This window comes from Protobothrops mucrosquamatus, unplaced genomic scaffold (genome assembly GCF_001527695.2).
Source record: "Protobothrops mucrosquamatus isolate PMUCROS unplaced genomic scaffold, P.Mucros_1.0 scaffold1716, whole genome shotgun sequence".
NCBI lineage: Eukaryota > Metazoa > Chordata > Lepidosauria > Squamata > Viperidae > Protobothrops > Protobothrops mucrosquamatus.
In genome coordinates this window covers 194,463-207,661 of record NW_015387864.1, presented here as the reverse complement: position 1 = coordinate 207,661, position 13,199 = coordinate 194,463, and the positions used below count along the sequence as shown (strand labels likewise).

At 38.4% G+C, this 13,199-nt stretch overlaps 1 protein-coding gene across 1 annotated transcript in view; it reads left to right on the top strand.

Moving 5' to 3' along the window:
* Positions 1-2,463, top strand: part of LOC107293723 (zinc finger protein DPF3-like) — a 9,731-nt gene extending 7,268 nt beyond the window's left edge. The window contains exons 3-4 of the mRNA XM_015822885.1: positions 146-227; positions 2,040-2,463. Coding sequence (XP_015678371.1) covers positions 146-227; positions 2,040-2,110 — 153 coding nt within the window. The 3' untranslated portion in view covers positions 2,111-2,463. The remainder of the gene's footprint in view (positions 1-145; positions 228-2,039) is intronic.
* The last annotated feature ends 10,736 nt before the right edge of the window (positions 2,464-13,199 follow it).

Here is a 13,199-nt window from a genome sequence, read left to right as displayed (position 1 = left end):
TGTTGTAGACCCTTACTGATGTGCTCTTGGTTCCTTATCATTACACATTATCTTTTTAGTACAACAATGGGCAGGATTACATATTTTTAGCTAGGTTGAATAATGGCTATGTTTTTTTTCTTTTTTCTCAACAATTCTGGATCAGGACCAGTTGCTCTTCTGTGATGATTGTGACCGTGGTTACCATATGTATTGCTTAAATCCACCAGTCTCTGAACCCCCAGAAGGTATGGCTGCTTCGAGTATCTATACCAATCATTTTAAGGATAAGCTTAAGCTAGCACATTAGAAACAATAGCAGAATCAATATCATTTAAATATTCATGTATGTGTTTTGGCAGCATTGTTCCTTTCACATAATGCTGAAGCAGGTTTTTGAAAGCCACAGGAAAGGCATAGGGAAATTGTCCTGTGTGGAATTTGTCTTCCTATATCATACTTCCTATATGAAATTATAGTCAAAGTAGCTGAAACAATGCAAATCATGGCAAAAAAGCTGTTTAAAGCAGTTCCTGTTTTTTTCCAATGATTCTGTTTTGTTCATTTCATAGCAACAAATCTAAGGATCTCCTTAGGTCACATTTAGCTATAGTTTCCATCCAGATATTGAAATGATCAATACTGAATGATCAATGTTAATACTGAAATACCAGCAGCGAACAAAACAATAATAAGCTAATGGAAATCCAGCGTCACTGTAGTGTTCAGAAGACACTTCTTTCTCTTCCTCATTATAATTATCATTGATTGGGAAGGTTACTTTGATTAGAGAAAACAAATCTAATAAGTTACTGGCCTCTTCAGTAGAAGTTAGGGCAATAATTCTCTGAAGCATGTGATGAGACAGATAAGCGGACTTTGGGGAAATCAGTTGATTAAATCATGAAATTCTCCTATGGGTCCAATGTCTCCACCCATCATGAGTGGAGGCTGCCTGCCAAATCTGTGAAAGATTTTCCTCCTTCTAACAGCCTTTACTGGTTTGAGTGGGTAATTCTAGTGGATCGTTTGCATGCAGTGAGGTGATTATTTATTGAGTCCTCAATATGCAGATTGCAGTGGTCTGTAGTGTTCCTTCAATTGTTGTTCTGCTCATGGACAGAATTGTGAATCTTTTTGCACAATCCAAATTGTGTAGTCATATACATTTTAAAAATAAACTTTTTCTGAGAACTTGGGAATGAGGTGACTATTTTTCCTTCTTGGAAGGAAAATGGAAGAATATCCTATTTATTATGTCTTTTTATTATGATAGACAATAACACATAAGCTTGGAAAGGCAAGTCCAGTTGTAAAAACCAAAGCAGCAATGAAACTTGGGAAAATTTCTTACAAGACAAGTGAGAAGAACTGAAGTCCTGGCCCTCCCTTAGCTTGTCCCTTCATTTCAGGAAGCCTCTTTCTCTAGGCATTTTTGTGTTCTTGGTTGGTTCCATTCTGCTTCCAGAGGAAAGGAGGAGGAGAATTCATATTTGATGAAGATTACTAGGAACCGAGTCTCTTTTAAAACTGAAATGGATATGAGTTTAACCCATCACGGGTACCTCTGTAATAAATAGATTGCTGTTAGTTTAAAGGCAGTGAAGGTATTCTAGCTCACAAGCTGTTAGACTGCAATGTAGTCCCTGCAGTTAATGAAAACAGAAGGACATACTATAAGGCAGGGTCTTCAAACCTAGCGCTTTTATGACTTGTGGACTTCAACTCCCAGAATTCCTCAGCCAGGCACGCTGGCATATAAAAAACACCTATAGGAACCTCCCTAAAAATACTTGTGCAGCTTCTGATGCTCTTCAAATAGCTTCTCTCTTGACAGGAGTTGCCTACAGCAGCGGGCAAGATGAACTAACCTTGGCTGATCCCTAAAAGCTAACAGAGCCAAGTCTGGCTAGTACTTGGTTGGAAAGTAAAATAATAAACAAAGCTACTCATATTGTTCAAACTGCACAAAAGCTGAATCAGGCATGTTTATCTGCAGACTTGGATATCATTTAGAATGTCTTTTCAACATCTAAACTTTTCCATATCTTTATTTATAGGAAGCTGGAGTTGTCACTTGTGCCAAGAACTACTCCAGGAGAGAGCATCAGCTTTCTGCTACCAGCCCTAGATGAGAATAAAGGATTGGGCTTATTCTTGAATCTGTAGCACCAGCACACCATGATCATCCATCACATAGGCTATGTGTAACCATAAACACACTCTTGCCCTCACGAAAGGGTGAACCCTCAAAGAAGCACCCATAGCATTTGCTTCTCCAGGGTTACATTTCACCAAGAATTGACCTCCTGGGTTCTACTAGAAGGAGTACACCTTTGAGGCAAGGGGGAGGATTCTGTGTTCCAAATGAATCATTTTCCCCTGCAGTGCATGATTGCAGGTCTGTTGTAATAGATTCATATGTGTTATGATTATAGCATAAAGGGGAGCTGTTGTAACTGTTGGTATTTAGACATTTAAATTGTGTGGATGGTGATTTTGTTTTGATTCAACTTCTCTTTCCTTCAGATAAATCAGTATTCGCCATCCCTCAAACCAGTCATGTCCCCAGCCTGGCATCTTGCAGATCGGTTAAAACTGCAGCTTTCAGAATTCATAGCTAACATGGGCAGAAGCTGAAAACAATGGGAGTTGGATTCCCAACATATCTGGAGAACTTTAGATTAGTATTAGAGTGCTTGGTGATTGTTTGTGATCTTGGGCTGTAGTGGAATATTAAACCTTACTTATCAGAAAAGGTTCTAATGGGATAAGTAGATATGTCAGATAATTGTATCTGGCTGTTTTACAGCTCCATAATAAAACCAAAATAACCATTCATAAGGAACCATATACACAATATCTGCCTTGAAACTTCTTCATTGCCCTAATAATATAGAGATAAAATGGTGATATGACTTCATTACTTTAATGCAAGGGTCTTCAAACTTGGCCCATTTATGACTTGTGGACTTCAACTCCCAGAATTCCTCAGCCAGGCATGCTGGCTGAGGAATTCTGGGAGTTGAAGTCCACAAGTCATAAAAGGACCAAGTTTGAAGATCCCTGCTTTACTGTACCCCACAACTAGTCTTGATTCCCTGACATAGCACATCCAGTCTGTTGCTCTGCCTAGGTAAGTGACACGCCAGTGAAGGAGTACCAGACTCTTAGCAAAAAGCAAAGCTATCCAAATTTGCTTGAGAACATTATATCTTTCTTTACAATGGCTGTCTTCTCTTTCTTTAAGGGTGAAAACTTTAAAGAAAAATTCCTGGTGTCATAACTGGGATTAGAGTAGCCGCAGATAAAAGATCATCTCCTCACCTTCTCCTTTCCTGCTCCACCCTCAGAGGTGCAATCAAGAAGCCTTCTTTTGCGCAGGGTCACTCAAGGCTCTTGACTCTGGCAACAGAAGATTGGCAGCTATGTCAGCCCTCATTTCCATATTTGGGTGACATAGCTGTCTTGGGGTCATTAGTTTAATCAAAAACAAATCCAGGTCTGACTTGGGTTTCAACTAATCCTCTCTAAATGCAGCAGTTACTGTTTTATTTTTAGTTTGCAGTGTATGCTGATCTTTTCTCCTTCCTTTCATTTTTTCCCAATAATCTTATTAAAGGCTTGAATAAAACAATAAAAGATTGTGGAGGCTAAGGGAAGGAAAGAAAAGAATTACAAGAAAAATAAATGTATAAAGAGAAAAAAAACCCACCCCCTTTGTGGCAAATGTAAACAATTCCCTAATCCCTTCACTCCTCTTAGTTAACAACTATAAAACTCTTCATCTCATAACCCCTTTCTCAACAACAGGCAAATCAAATAAGTGACATCTTCTTTGATCCAGTTAATAGCAAAAGATCCATACAGAGCTCTAAGATTTTAACATTAATTAACAGATATAAAACTGAACATTCCACACCTTATTTCTTAACTGGATGACTCCATTTAATTTAAGTCATGAAATGCTCTCAATATTCTATTGCAAACATTTTTAAAACACCAAATTTAAACATGACAAAAAGAAAATCCCCTTTAGAAAATAGAAGTCCCAATACAAAATATTCTAAATAACATTTTCCTTATCTCAATCCTGTAGGCGCATCCATATTTCACAAGATTATAATAATCCCAATATCCTAATAGAGACCCAAAAAATTAGATATAGCAAAAAGAAATAATTTCTCCTTTTTTAAAAAAAGAAATTCTCCAAATTTCCTTACTTTAACTAAAGAAAAACGAAGGTAAAACTAATTTAAATACTGTAAAATTATAATTACATAAAATAAGTCTTTGGGAAGAAGCTTTTACATAATATCCACTTTAGGCAAATCCAGTACAACTTCACTAATCCAGAAAGAATCACCCTGTATAACAATGTAACCTATTTATCTCTGATAGAATAAGCCAACTTTATAATTTTTTATTTTAATTTATATAAGACAGTGTTTCTCCGCAATCCATCCAGGTGGTTGTTGATCCTTACTCAAATTTCTTTAGTGCCTTAAATAGTCTCTCTTATAAATCCAACAAAGGAAAATTATTCCATTATTTCTTAGTATTCTCATTTTTATTTCTTTTTTGATTTTTAGTAGCTCATCCAGTATATTTGGTGATAGATTTTTCTTCAAAGTGTCCATATTCTCTTCAAGTAAAGTTCTGTGATATCTTTGATAACAGAATGTTCTCTAGAAGACACAGCATAGCTTTCATGTCTTGGTGCAGATCCCTACACAGTTCTTCAAATATATCTATAAATGCCATTATAAATTGATTGTCTTATACTTCCAAAACTCAAAAACATTCTTTCTTTTCCATTTATACATTTATTGTTTTCAAAAAATAGTTTCAAAGCCTTAATATTCAAAGCTCCAAACTTGGACTTTTTTGAACCCTTAGAATTTTTTGTAGGCAAACTTGATCTAATTTTACTTAATTTTAAATTCTTAAAAATTATAAAATTAAATCTTCATATTCTGATATAGGATTAAGAACATTCACTCACCTGGTGTTTTCAATCTTGTCATTCTGAAGGTGTCTAGCTTCCTTAAAACCATTAATAGACAATTTCCGAAGATCATTAGCAAGGGTGTAGTGTCCTCAAAAGGCTCCAATTTGCAGTTGGAGCAAAATGGTGACCTCACCCATCTCCTGGTCCTCTCCCCCCACAAGATTACTGTCTCTTCAGGAGGAAAAGGAATGACCATAAGGAAAAACAGCTTGGGCAATCTCATGTCATTCATTTTGATCCAGAGAAGATTGAGATTTGGCTACCTTGTACAAAGCTGCAATCATCACCTCTACTTGTCTGCAGCACTGTCCGCCATTTTCTCCTGGAAATCTTGACCTTCCCCTCTTTTCAGATGAGCATGCTATGCAACCAAGACCTGGTAATTTGAAGATGCCAAAATTATGACTGGATTCAAACATGCTAAACCATAGTTTGTTAAATCGTGCATTACTGAATGAATCATGATGGCTAGATTACCCAAACCAAAACCAGACCAATCAGATTATTGCTTAGCATACTGCATAAAGTCAATAATTCTTTCTAATTATAGATTCCTTGGAAGAGTTGCTCATAAACACTCAGTAAGTTTGGATTTCAGGTTCAAACTGATTGTGACAATGTTATTAAATGTAGGAATCATTTAGGAAAAAAAATCATTTAGGGAAAAAGTGTATAAATTGTTAACAAAAAAAGGAGCGTTGCAATAGTGAGTGTAAAATCTTGTTCTCCTTTGGTCCATCTCTTCAGACTTTTTATCTTCAGCTGACCTCTGATAGTAATGATGCCTCTTGGATGCTAGAAATGTATATAGGAAGATGCTTTGAAGAGCTGATTGGAAACAATGGACATTGTGGACATCACCCCATGCTTTACATGGAATCTAGACAAAGCACAGTATTTTGACCCAAAGTATATTATCTGCTTCAGGCCTGATGTTAATTCTTTAAAGGAGAACATGGGATGTGCTGAACACATGTATCCTGTGTAATACAATTATGTTACAGATTGAGTCATATTGAGTTAGATCATGTAATAGTCTTACCTGCCCTGACTGGCAATTTTTCAGGATTCAATACATTTCCCCCCCAGTTTTATATGGAATGCCAAAGATTGAATCTGAGACTGTTACACCAAGCAGCAGGCCTTCCAGTACAAAGGGCCAGTGATTTTATTGGGCAAATTAAGCCCACACTTCTTCTATAAACCAGGGATGAACAATGATTCATCTGCAGTGCTCTTCAGTTGTTGCAGAGGTTGTTCCCTCCACCCCCAGCTCTGTTGTTTAGGCTTAACATGAGATTTTAAGGTGCAGTCCAAAATGCTTGTAATTGGCATGCAGCATATTGGCTTCAATGAATGGGATTTTTGTACCTGCAGCCATATTTTGTGACTTGTTGTACTGCTACCGCATTTAAAGGAGTCTCCATTGTAAAATACAAGGATAACTAACATCCTTTTGGTAAAGCTAGTACCTATAGAAATCACACCCACTCTGATTCACACAGAATACCATAAAGTGGTTGGTTTGATTTTGGCTTGATATAATGCGATATACAAAACTATTATAGTTTAATGTTAGTTGGGAATATGCCATGTCATAATGGTTTGTTTAACAAATTGTAGTAAGTTTGGAACTAAATTAAGTCTCTCTCTCTCTCTCTCTCTCTCTCTCTCTCTCTCTCTCTCTCTCTCACACACACACACACACACACACACACACACACACTGCTGCATAAACTATTTACTTGAGGTTGAACTGTCCCTTGTGATGTACATGATTGAGGAAGGATCTTAGAGAGGCCCCCTATGACCATTTTGATTTTCATTTTCTGTGCTTGCATAGTGGATAAAAAAGGGGTACAGACACCTGACCCCATCGATAATGGTTCCAACTCCAAAAAAGATTGCTAGATGATTGAGGAAATCATTCAACATTATATGATACACAAATGTAGGTTAACCGCATGTTGAGTCAGGCTGAAACTGAAATCATAAAAAAGAATGGCTAGTTATAGCAGAAAGTATCGATAGTAATTCCAGCCTATAAAATACATTTTGAATGTGCAATAATTCCCCCACTTCAGAAATGAGGATACATTCCATCAAAGGTTAAACACCTTTATATTATGTTGATTTCAGTTGTAAATTTTCCCTGGGAAACTGTAAATTTTGCAGTTTCACTCTGAATATGTTTATAAAATGACAAGATTGTTTCAAAATTATGACTTGTGTTGGATGATAAGATCTCGTGTTGTTATACATACTCTGTCTCTGAAAGCTGCTTGGGTCTTTAGTAGAAGCACAGCAAGCAGAACACATAAATTATTCTTATCTATTAAAAGCCCAAGCACAGTTAGCGTGCCAAAATTAGGGCTGTGATACTCCATATACACTCATGTGTGAGCTCCATTGATTTTAATAGGACTGCAGTCAATTCAAGCCAGAATATGAAGTGCTTAGACTATGAACAGTGTTATTAGCTCTTAGACCAGCATTTCAAAATTACAATGCTACAGTGCATTGCCAATATATCACAATGGTCTTGTGTAAGCTGGTCATACAAGGTCAAAGCCATCTGCAAAACTGAATGTCTATTCATTTTTTGCATTAGCATTCTAAGTCCTGAGACAAAGTCTTTCACAAACAAACACAGATTTGGGGATTAAAATGTTTGCATTTGTTTAACCAGCCTTGCTGGACTTGGATTTAAACTGCTGCTTCTACATAGGAAAAAGCTCTGCTTCATGAGAATTGGTTCTTAGATTTAAGATATTTTGAGGGAGGTGCAGTTTTAGATATTTCATGGTAAACATGCAGTGCTTTTTCAAGGTAAGCAAATCCTGTAGGTCACTCTAATTAAATTAATAGGGTTGGTGTTTTTTTGTGTTCTGGGTGAGAGCAGGATCATAAATTGAATTTAAGATCTGCTTTATTTAGTGAATTAATTACTAATAATGACTTCAAAGCCAATCATCAAATTATTTTTCAGGACAGCCACCAACCTAAACATCTGAATGTGCAATGGTGGTGGTGGCACAAAACACACACACCCATGTGCATGCACACAGACACCCAAGTCCTTCCAGAGAAACTGATCCAGGATAGAAAAGATAAGTATAGTTAAAATGCATGTTTAAGGCACTCCTCCCTCCTGTAGTTTATCAGTGAAATGACCAATGTTTAAATTAGTAAAAGTGTTGCTTCTAAACAAGGTCATTGCAAAATTACATTCTCATACGAAAAAAAGAGCAACTGGAGAAAGTCTGGCATCCCAGAGAGATGCAAGATGCAATTACGGTGGTATTCATAGAATTTATTATTTAGAAAAGGTCTTTGATTTAGTGCCTCTGTGTGTTATTTGTGCCAGGGAGAAGGGGAGAGATTGGCAACTGGCAGGGTCATTTTCATCTCGATTCTTCTCTTCCAACAAAAAGAGAAAATGTCAAAATCCCCTCCGGTGAATAAGTAATTTAAAACAAGCCGTATGAAATCTCACCTTGCCAGTTTTCACAGCTGAGAAAGGGACGCAGCGGCCCAGCTTACTAAAAAAACGGCCTCTATTAACAAGTGACTCCTTTTTAATGGGTGAAAAACAAACGGCCAGATGAAAGGCAGGTTATACAGAGTGCTCTTTTCATACTGGATCTTGTAATGGCGATAGACAATGTTTGAGAAAATGCCCAGGCAGAGAAATAGAATAGCTCAGGCACAAACCAAGCTGCAAGCTGACTTCTTCAGCATGCTGTTTTCTATTTCCGAGATGAAGCACCTGCGATGGGAGCCTTCCTTGGCTCTGACCAGCTCAGGCAAGCAAAGCTGTTCAATTTCCCATTCTGTAGTGACCTTCAGTTACAGAATGGATGTGCTTATAGTGCATAAGAAAGGGGCCTGGAATTAATCCAGCAAGGCAGATAGGTAGGTGTGCACGCGTGCATGTACGTGCGCCTGCATGCCCATGTTGTTTCTTTGCATCTCCCAGCTGATTCCAAAGCTTAGGACTTAACAGCTGCAGTTCTCTGGCAGAATTAATTCCTTCCCAGCCTTCGCTTCCCTCCCCCTTGTTTCATTCAGGCCTTCTTAAGCCGAAGTGTGAAGGTGCCTGGCAACAACAATTTCCTCCATGGATTTGGGCAACTCACGACCATTTTTTTTTTTCAGAGGTAGCAGCTCAGACAAAAGTCAGGATACTCTCTTTTCAGAAGAAAAGGCTTTGCTTTCTATGCAATCAAGCCAGGTCTTGCATTTCAAAATTTGGGTAGCTGATTTAAACCCCCGAAAAAGCAGCAAGTCTCAGAGGTGTGCCTGACTGAGAAATCAAAGGCTAAACTTTAAGCAATTAGCATAGTTAATGTTTACTCTGAGATAGTACAGCTGCGTTAAGTCTCATTAAAATATTCTCCAGGGAGGGGTAGGGGGAGAAGGCAGAGATTAAGGTACCTACTTCCTTTCCTATGAAAAATGCCCACCTGATGTAATGGCAGATGCATGTGGTTAAATATCTTGAATGGCAAAGCATGGAAAATATACATATTTTATCCCTTGGCTGGCGAGTGGCAGTGTGTCAGGAGTGACAGCTTGTGGAATAACAGGTGCCTAATAAACTGGGGAAAAATGGATACATTCTTTAAAATTTGTATTTCTGTAATCAGGATCTCACAAATTCAATGCAAAGCTATACAAGCAAGAGAAAAAAAATATATTGCAGGAGATCAACTCTCCTATTCCTGGGCCTTAGGTAGAAAATACACTTTTGATTGATCCAGGATAAAATCTTTAAGTCAAAGATCCTATAGCACCTTTTTCATCTTAGCTCACCTCTATCTTTAAGGTGATGGCACAGTAATGAACTACTTTATGCCAAGTGTTGAGGCCCAGTGACAGTTCTTTAGTACTCATATTGTGCCCAGCCATCAAGAGAAAATGGCTGGGCACAATATGGACATCGACATACAGAGCATTGCCGTATACAAAACAGATCATTAGCTTTTCTAGCACAGTAATGGTATTGCAGCAGGCATCAGATCTGTCATGTTTGAGACAAGGGTCCTATTTTGGAGGTGCTAGAAATTGAACTGGGAAATTTCTTCATGACAGCCATGGGCTTTATCCCTGAACTACAACATGAAGGACCCACTGTTCTCATTCCAGACAGCTTGTTCAGAAGGACACCATGATCGATGCTGCTGAAAGCATCTCAAGGTTCTGGAAGACATAGCAAGGTTGTAGACCCCTATCTTTCTCCTGGCATTTTGGTGATTGATTGAAATGTTTCCCAGTAACCGTATCCAGGAGAAACGGAGGTAGCATGGCAACCATCTGAAAACCTATTCCAAGAAAAGGTATTGCATGCTCATTAGAAGGAAGTTCATTTTATACTGCACGGACGTTTGGAAGGCCTGCATGAGGATTTGTTTTGGTGCAAAATCCCCTTATAATCTCACACAGCAGCATCTGAAGTCAATCTAGGGTCTGGAAGTCAGCTTCATCCCAATCCCATATGCCGAAGGGAAAAGTAGAAGTGTTATGTTAGTTATGTTATATTAGGCATATGACTCTGGACCAGGTTTGGAGAAAATTGGACTCACTCTCTGTTCATATACTTCCCCTGCCTGTTGCTTTGCTCCAGACATTAGCCAAATAGCGTGACCCTCAGCTTCTGTATCAAAAGATATCAAAAGAAAATAAAATTCCAAGTCTGAAGCCAACAGGCACAGGAATAGTTTTTATATTATTATTTCCTCTGTCTCCTTCTTTGGTTCAGTGAAGGAAGGTGTGCTTCCTCCACTGGATCGATTAAAAGAAATCTTTTAATCTAGAACCTAGCTGTACAGGTAGTCCTCGATTTACGACCACAATTAAGCCCAAAATTTCTGTTGCTGAGAGATTTTTTTAAGTGAATTTTGTCCCATTTTACAACCTTTATTGCCACATTTGTTAAGTGAATCATGGCAGTTGTTCAGTTAGGAACATAGTTGTTAAGCTTCCTCATTGACTTTGCTTGTCAGGAGGTGGCAAAAAGTGATCACATGATCCTGGGACACTGTAACCAGGGGTAGGCAACCTTGGCTCTTTCATGACTCGTGGACTTCAACTCCCAGAATTCCTGAGCCAGCCATGCTGGCTCAGGAATTCTGGGAGCTGAAGTCCATGAGTCATAAAAGAGCCAAGGTTGCCAACCCCTGACTGTAACCATCATGAAGCAGCTGCCAAGCTTCCGGAGTTTGTTCATGGGGCCATGAACCGTCTGCTGCAACAGTCTTAAATATGAAAAACAGTCATAAGTCCCTTTTTTTACTGCCATTGTAGCTTTGAACAGTCACCAAATGAACTGTAAGCCGAGGACTACCTGTATATATATATATATAGATGTATAAGCTCACATTTGAAAAACCGTATTGCCTCCAATTATTCCCTTTGTTTCTAGGACTTTTTGTCTTTTAAGCAAAAGGCAATAAGCAATGAAATAAATCTTTTTTGGACTGCAGCAGATGCATTCATTTTGCCTTTTGTTCTGACTCATCCTAGGCAGGGATGTGGAGGTATTAATTCTTTATTGCTTTTGCTCACAACTGTCTTTCAGCCAGGCCAGTAGTTAATGCTGTGGTCTCTTCTTCTAGCTTTACTTAGGCTTTTTTGGGGGGGGGCACCCTTGGGTCAGTTATTTTTTTCTTTGACTCCTTGAGACTGCATAGGCAAGTCCCCGCAGTTTTCCTAGCAAGGTTTCTCAGAAGTGGTTTACCCTTGCCTTCTTCCTGGGACTGAGACAGAGTGATGGGCTCAAGAGCAACAGCTGGTTTAGTGCCTAAGACAGGACTAGAACTTACAGTTGCCCAATTTCTAGTCTGATGCCTTAATGCCACTACACAAAACTGGGTCTCTTGTAAGTGTTTGAGTATGATTGAATTCTCTTAGTCCACTCATGAGCCTTAAAAACCAGAACAGAGCCAATGCTAATGAGATGCTGGGAGCAGAATAATTTGTTGATCGAGTAAGATAAACCCATTTGTTTTGGGGGGCTTTGTGTCAGCCAATGAGACACTTACTTAATGCTACACATGGTGCCAGGAGAAAAATCACACCTTGGAATCTTGAGGTCAATGATCTTGGCGGCCAAGCAGGAAATGTTATTTGAAACATCAAGTACATTTTGAGTATTGGCTACTTTAGCAAGCTAATTGTAGCTGAGATGTCAAGCAGCAGCTTTACCCGCTTGGTATTCTGATCGCTGCTATCAAGATTTCAACATAGTTCAGAAAAGTCATGTTTTGGGTTCTTCCTTTTTTTATGAATCAAGGCCTTTGACCTTATTTTAGTTTGGATGCAACTTAAAGAGATGCTAGAAGGTAGGCAGTTTCTCCTTAATTCTTTGTGAATAACTCAAAAGTGTGTATACTTGTGTTCCCCCATCTCTAGAACTGGTAATTATAAGCTGTTTTTGTCCTGTTTTCTTTGTCAGTTTTGTCTCTGCAGCTCTCTATTTTCACCAGCAATTAAGTTTCCTTTGATTGATGTAGCAGCTATTCCCCATTTTTCTCTAGTGCCTCTTTCCACTCCATATTTGGGATACACTATTTCCCCCCTTTCTGTCTTTTCTATTTTTAAGTCAGTATAGTTATAATATGTGTGCCAACCTACATACTAGGGTAGGCATGCTAACTAATATATTTTTTCTGCAATGTAAGTTATTGCTTTCCATGTGTGTTTGTGTAGCTACAATAAACTTGTGGAGCTCTCTGAATTTTAATCCTTGTCTGACTGCGTCATTTTCTATCACTTGTGAATGCTGGTGCTTTTTAACAATCCCCGTAATTCTTTAATTTAAGAGAGACTTGAGTTACTCATTGCTCAGATTAAAGATGGATATTCCTCCAATTTCAGCAATTAAATTTCCTACGGATACATTGCACCTCTGTGAGAAAATATTTTGGAAATCGTTCCTGATTGTGGAGTGTTTGGTGCTCTTTGAACTTGGTTGTTTGCTTATAGACATTTCATTACCCGACTAGGTAATACCATCAGTGCTTGCCATGCCAGTGTTGGTGGGGGTGTAGTTTTCTCCTCGGTTAGGATATTATTTTCTGCTTGATTGTTTGCCTGTGTTAATCCCTGGTTGTCTGGGTGCAGACACCCAGATAAGCCCAATACCGGTAGGGCAAGCTACTGTATAGTTTTTGGTAAGGAAATGATCATCTGAGGTGACCAAGAATGC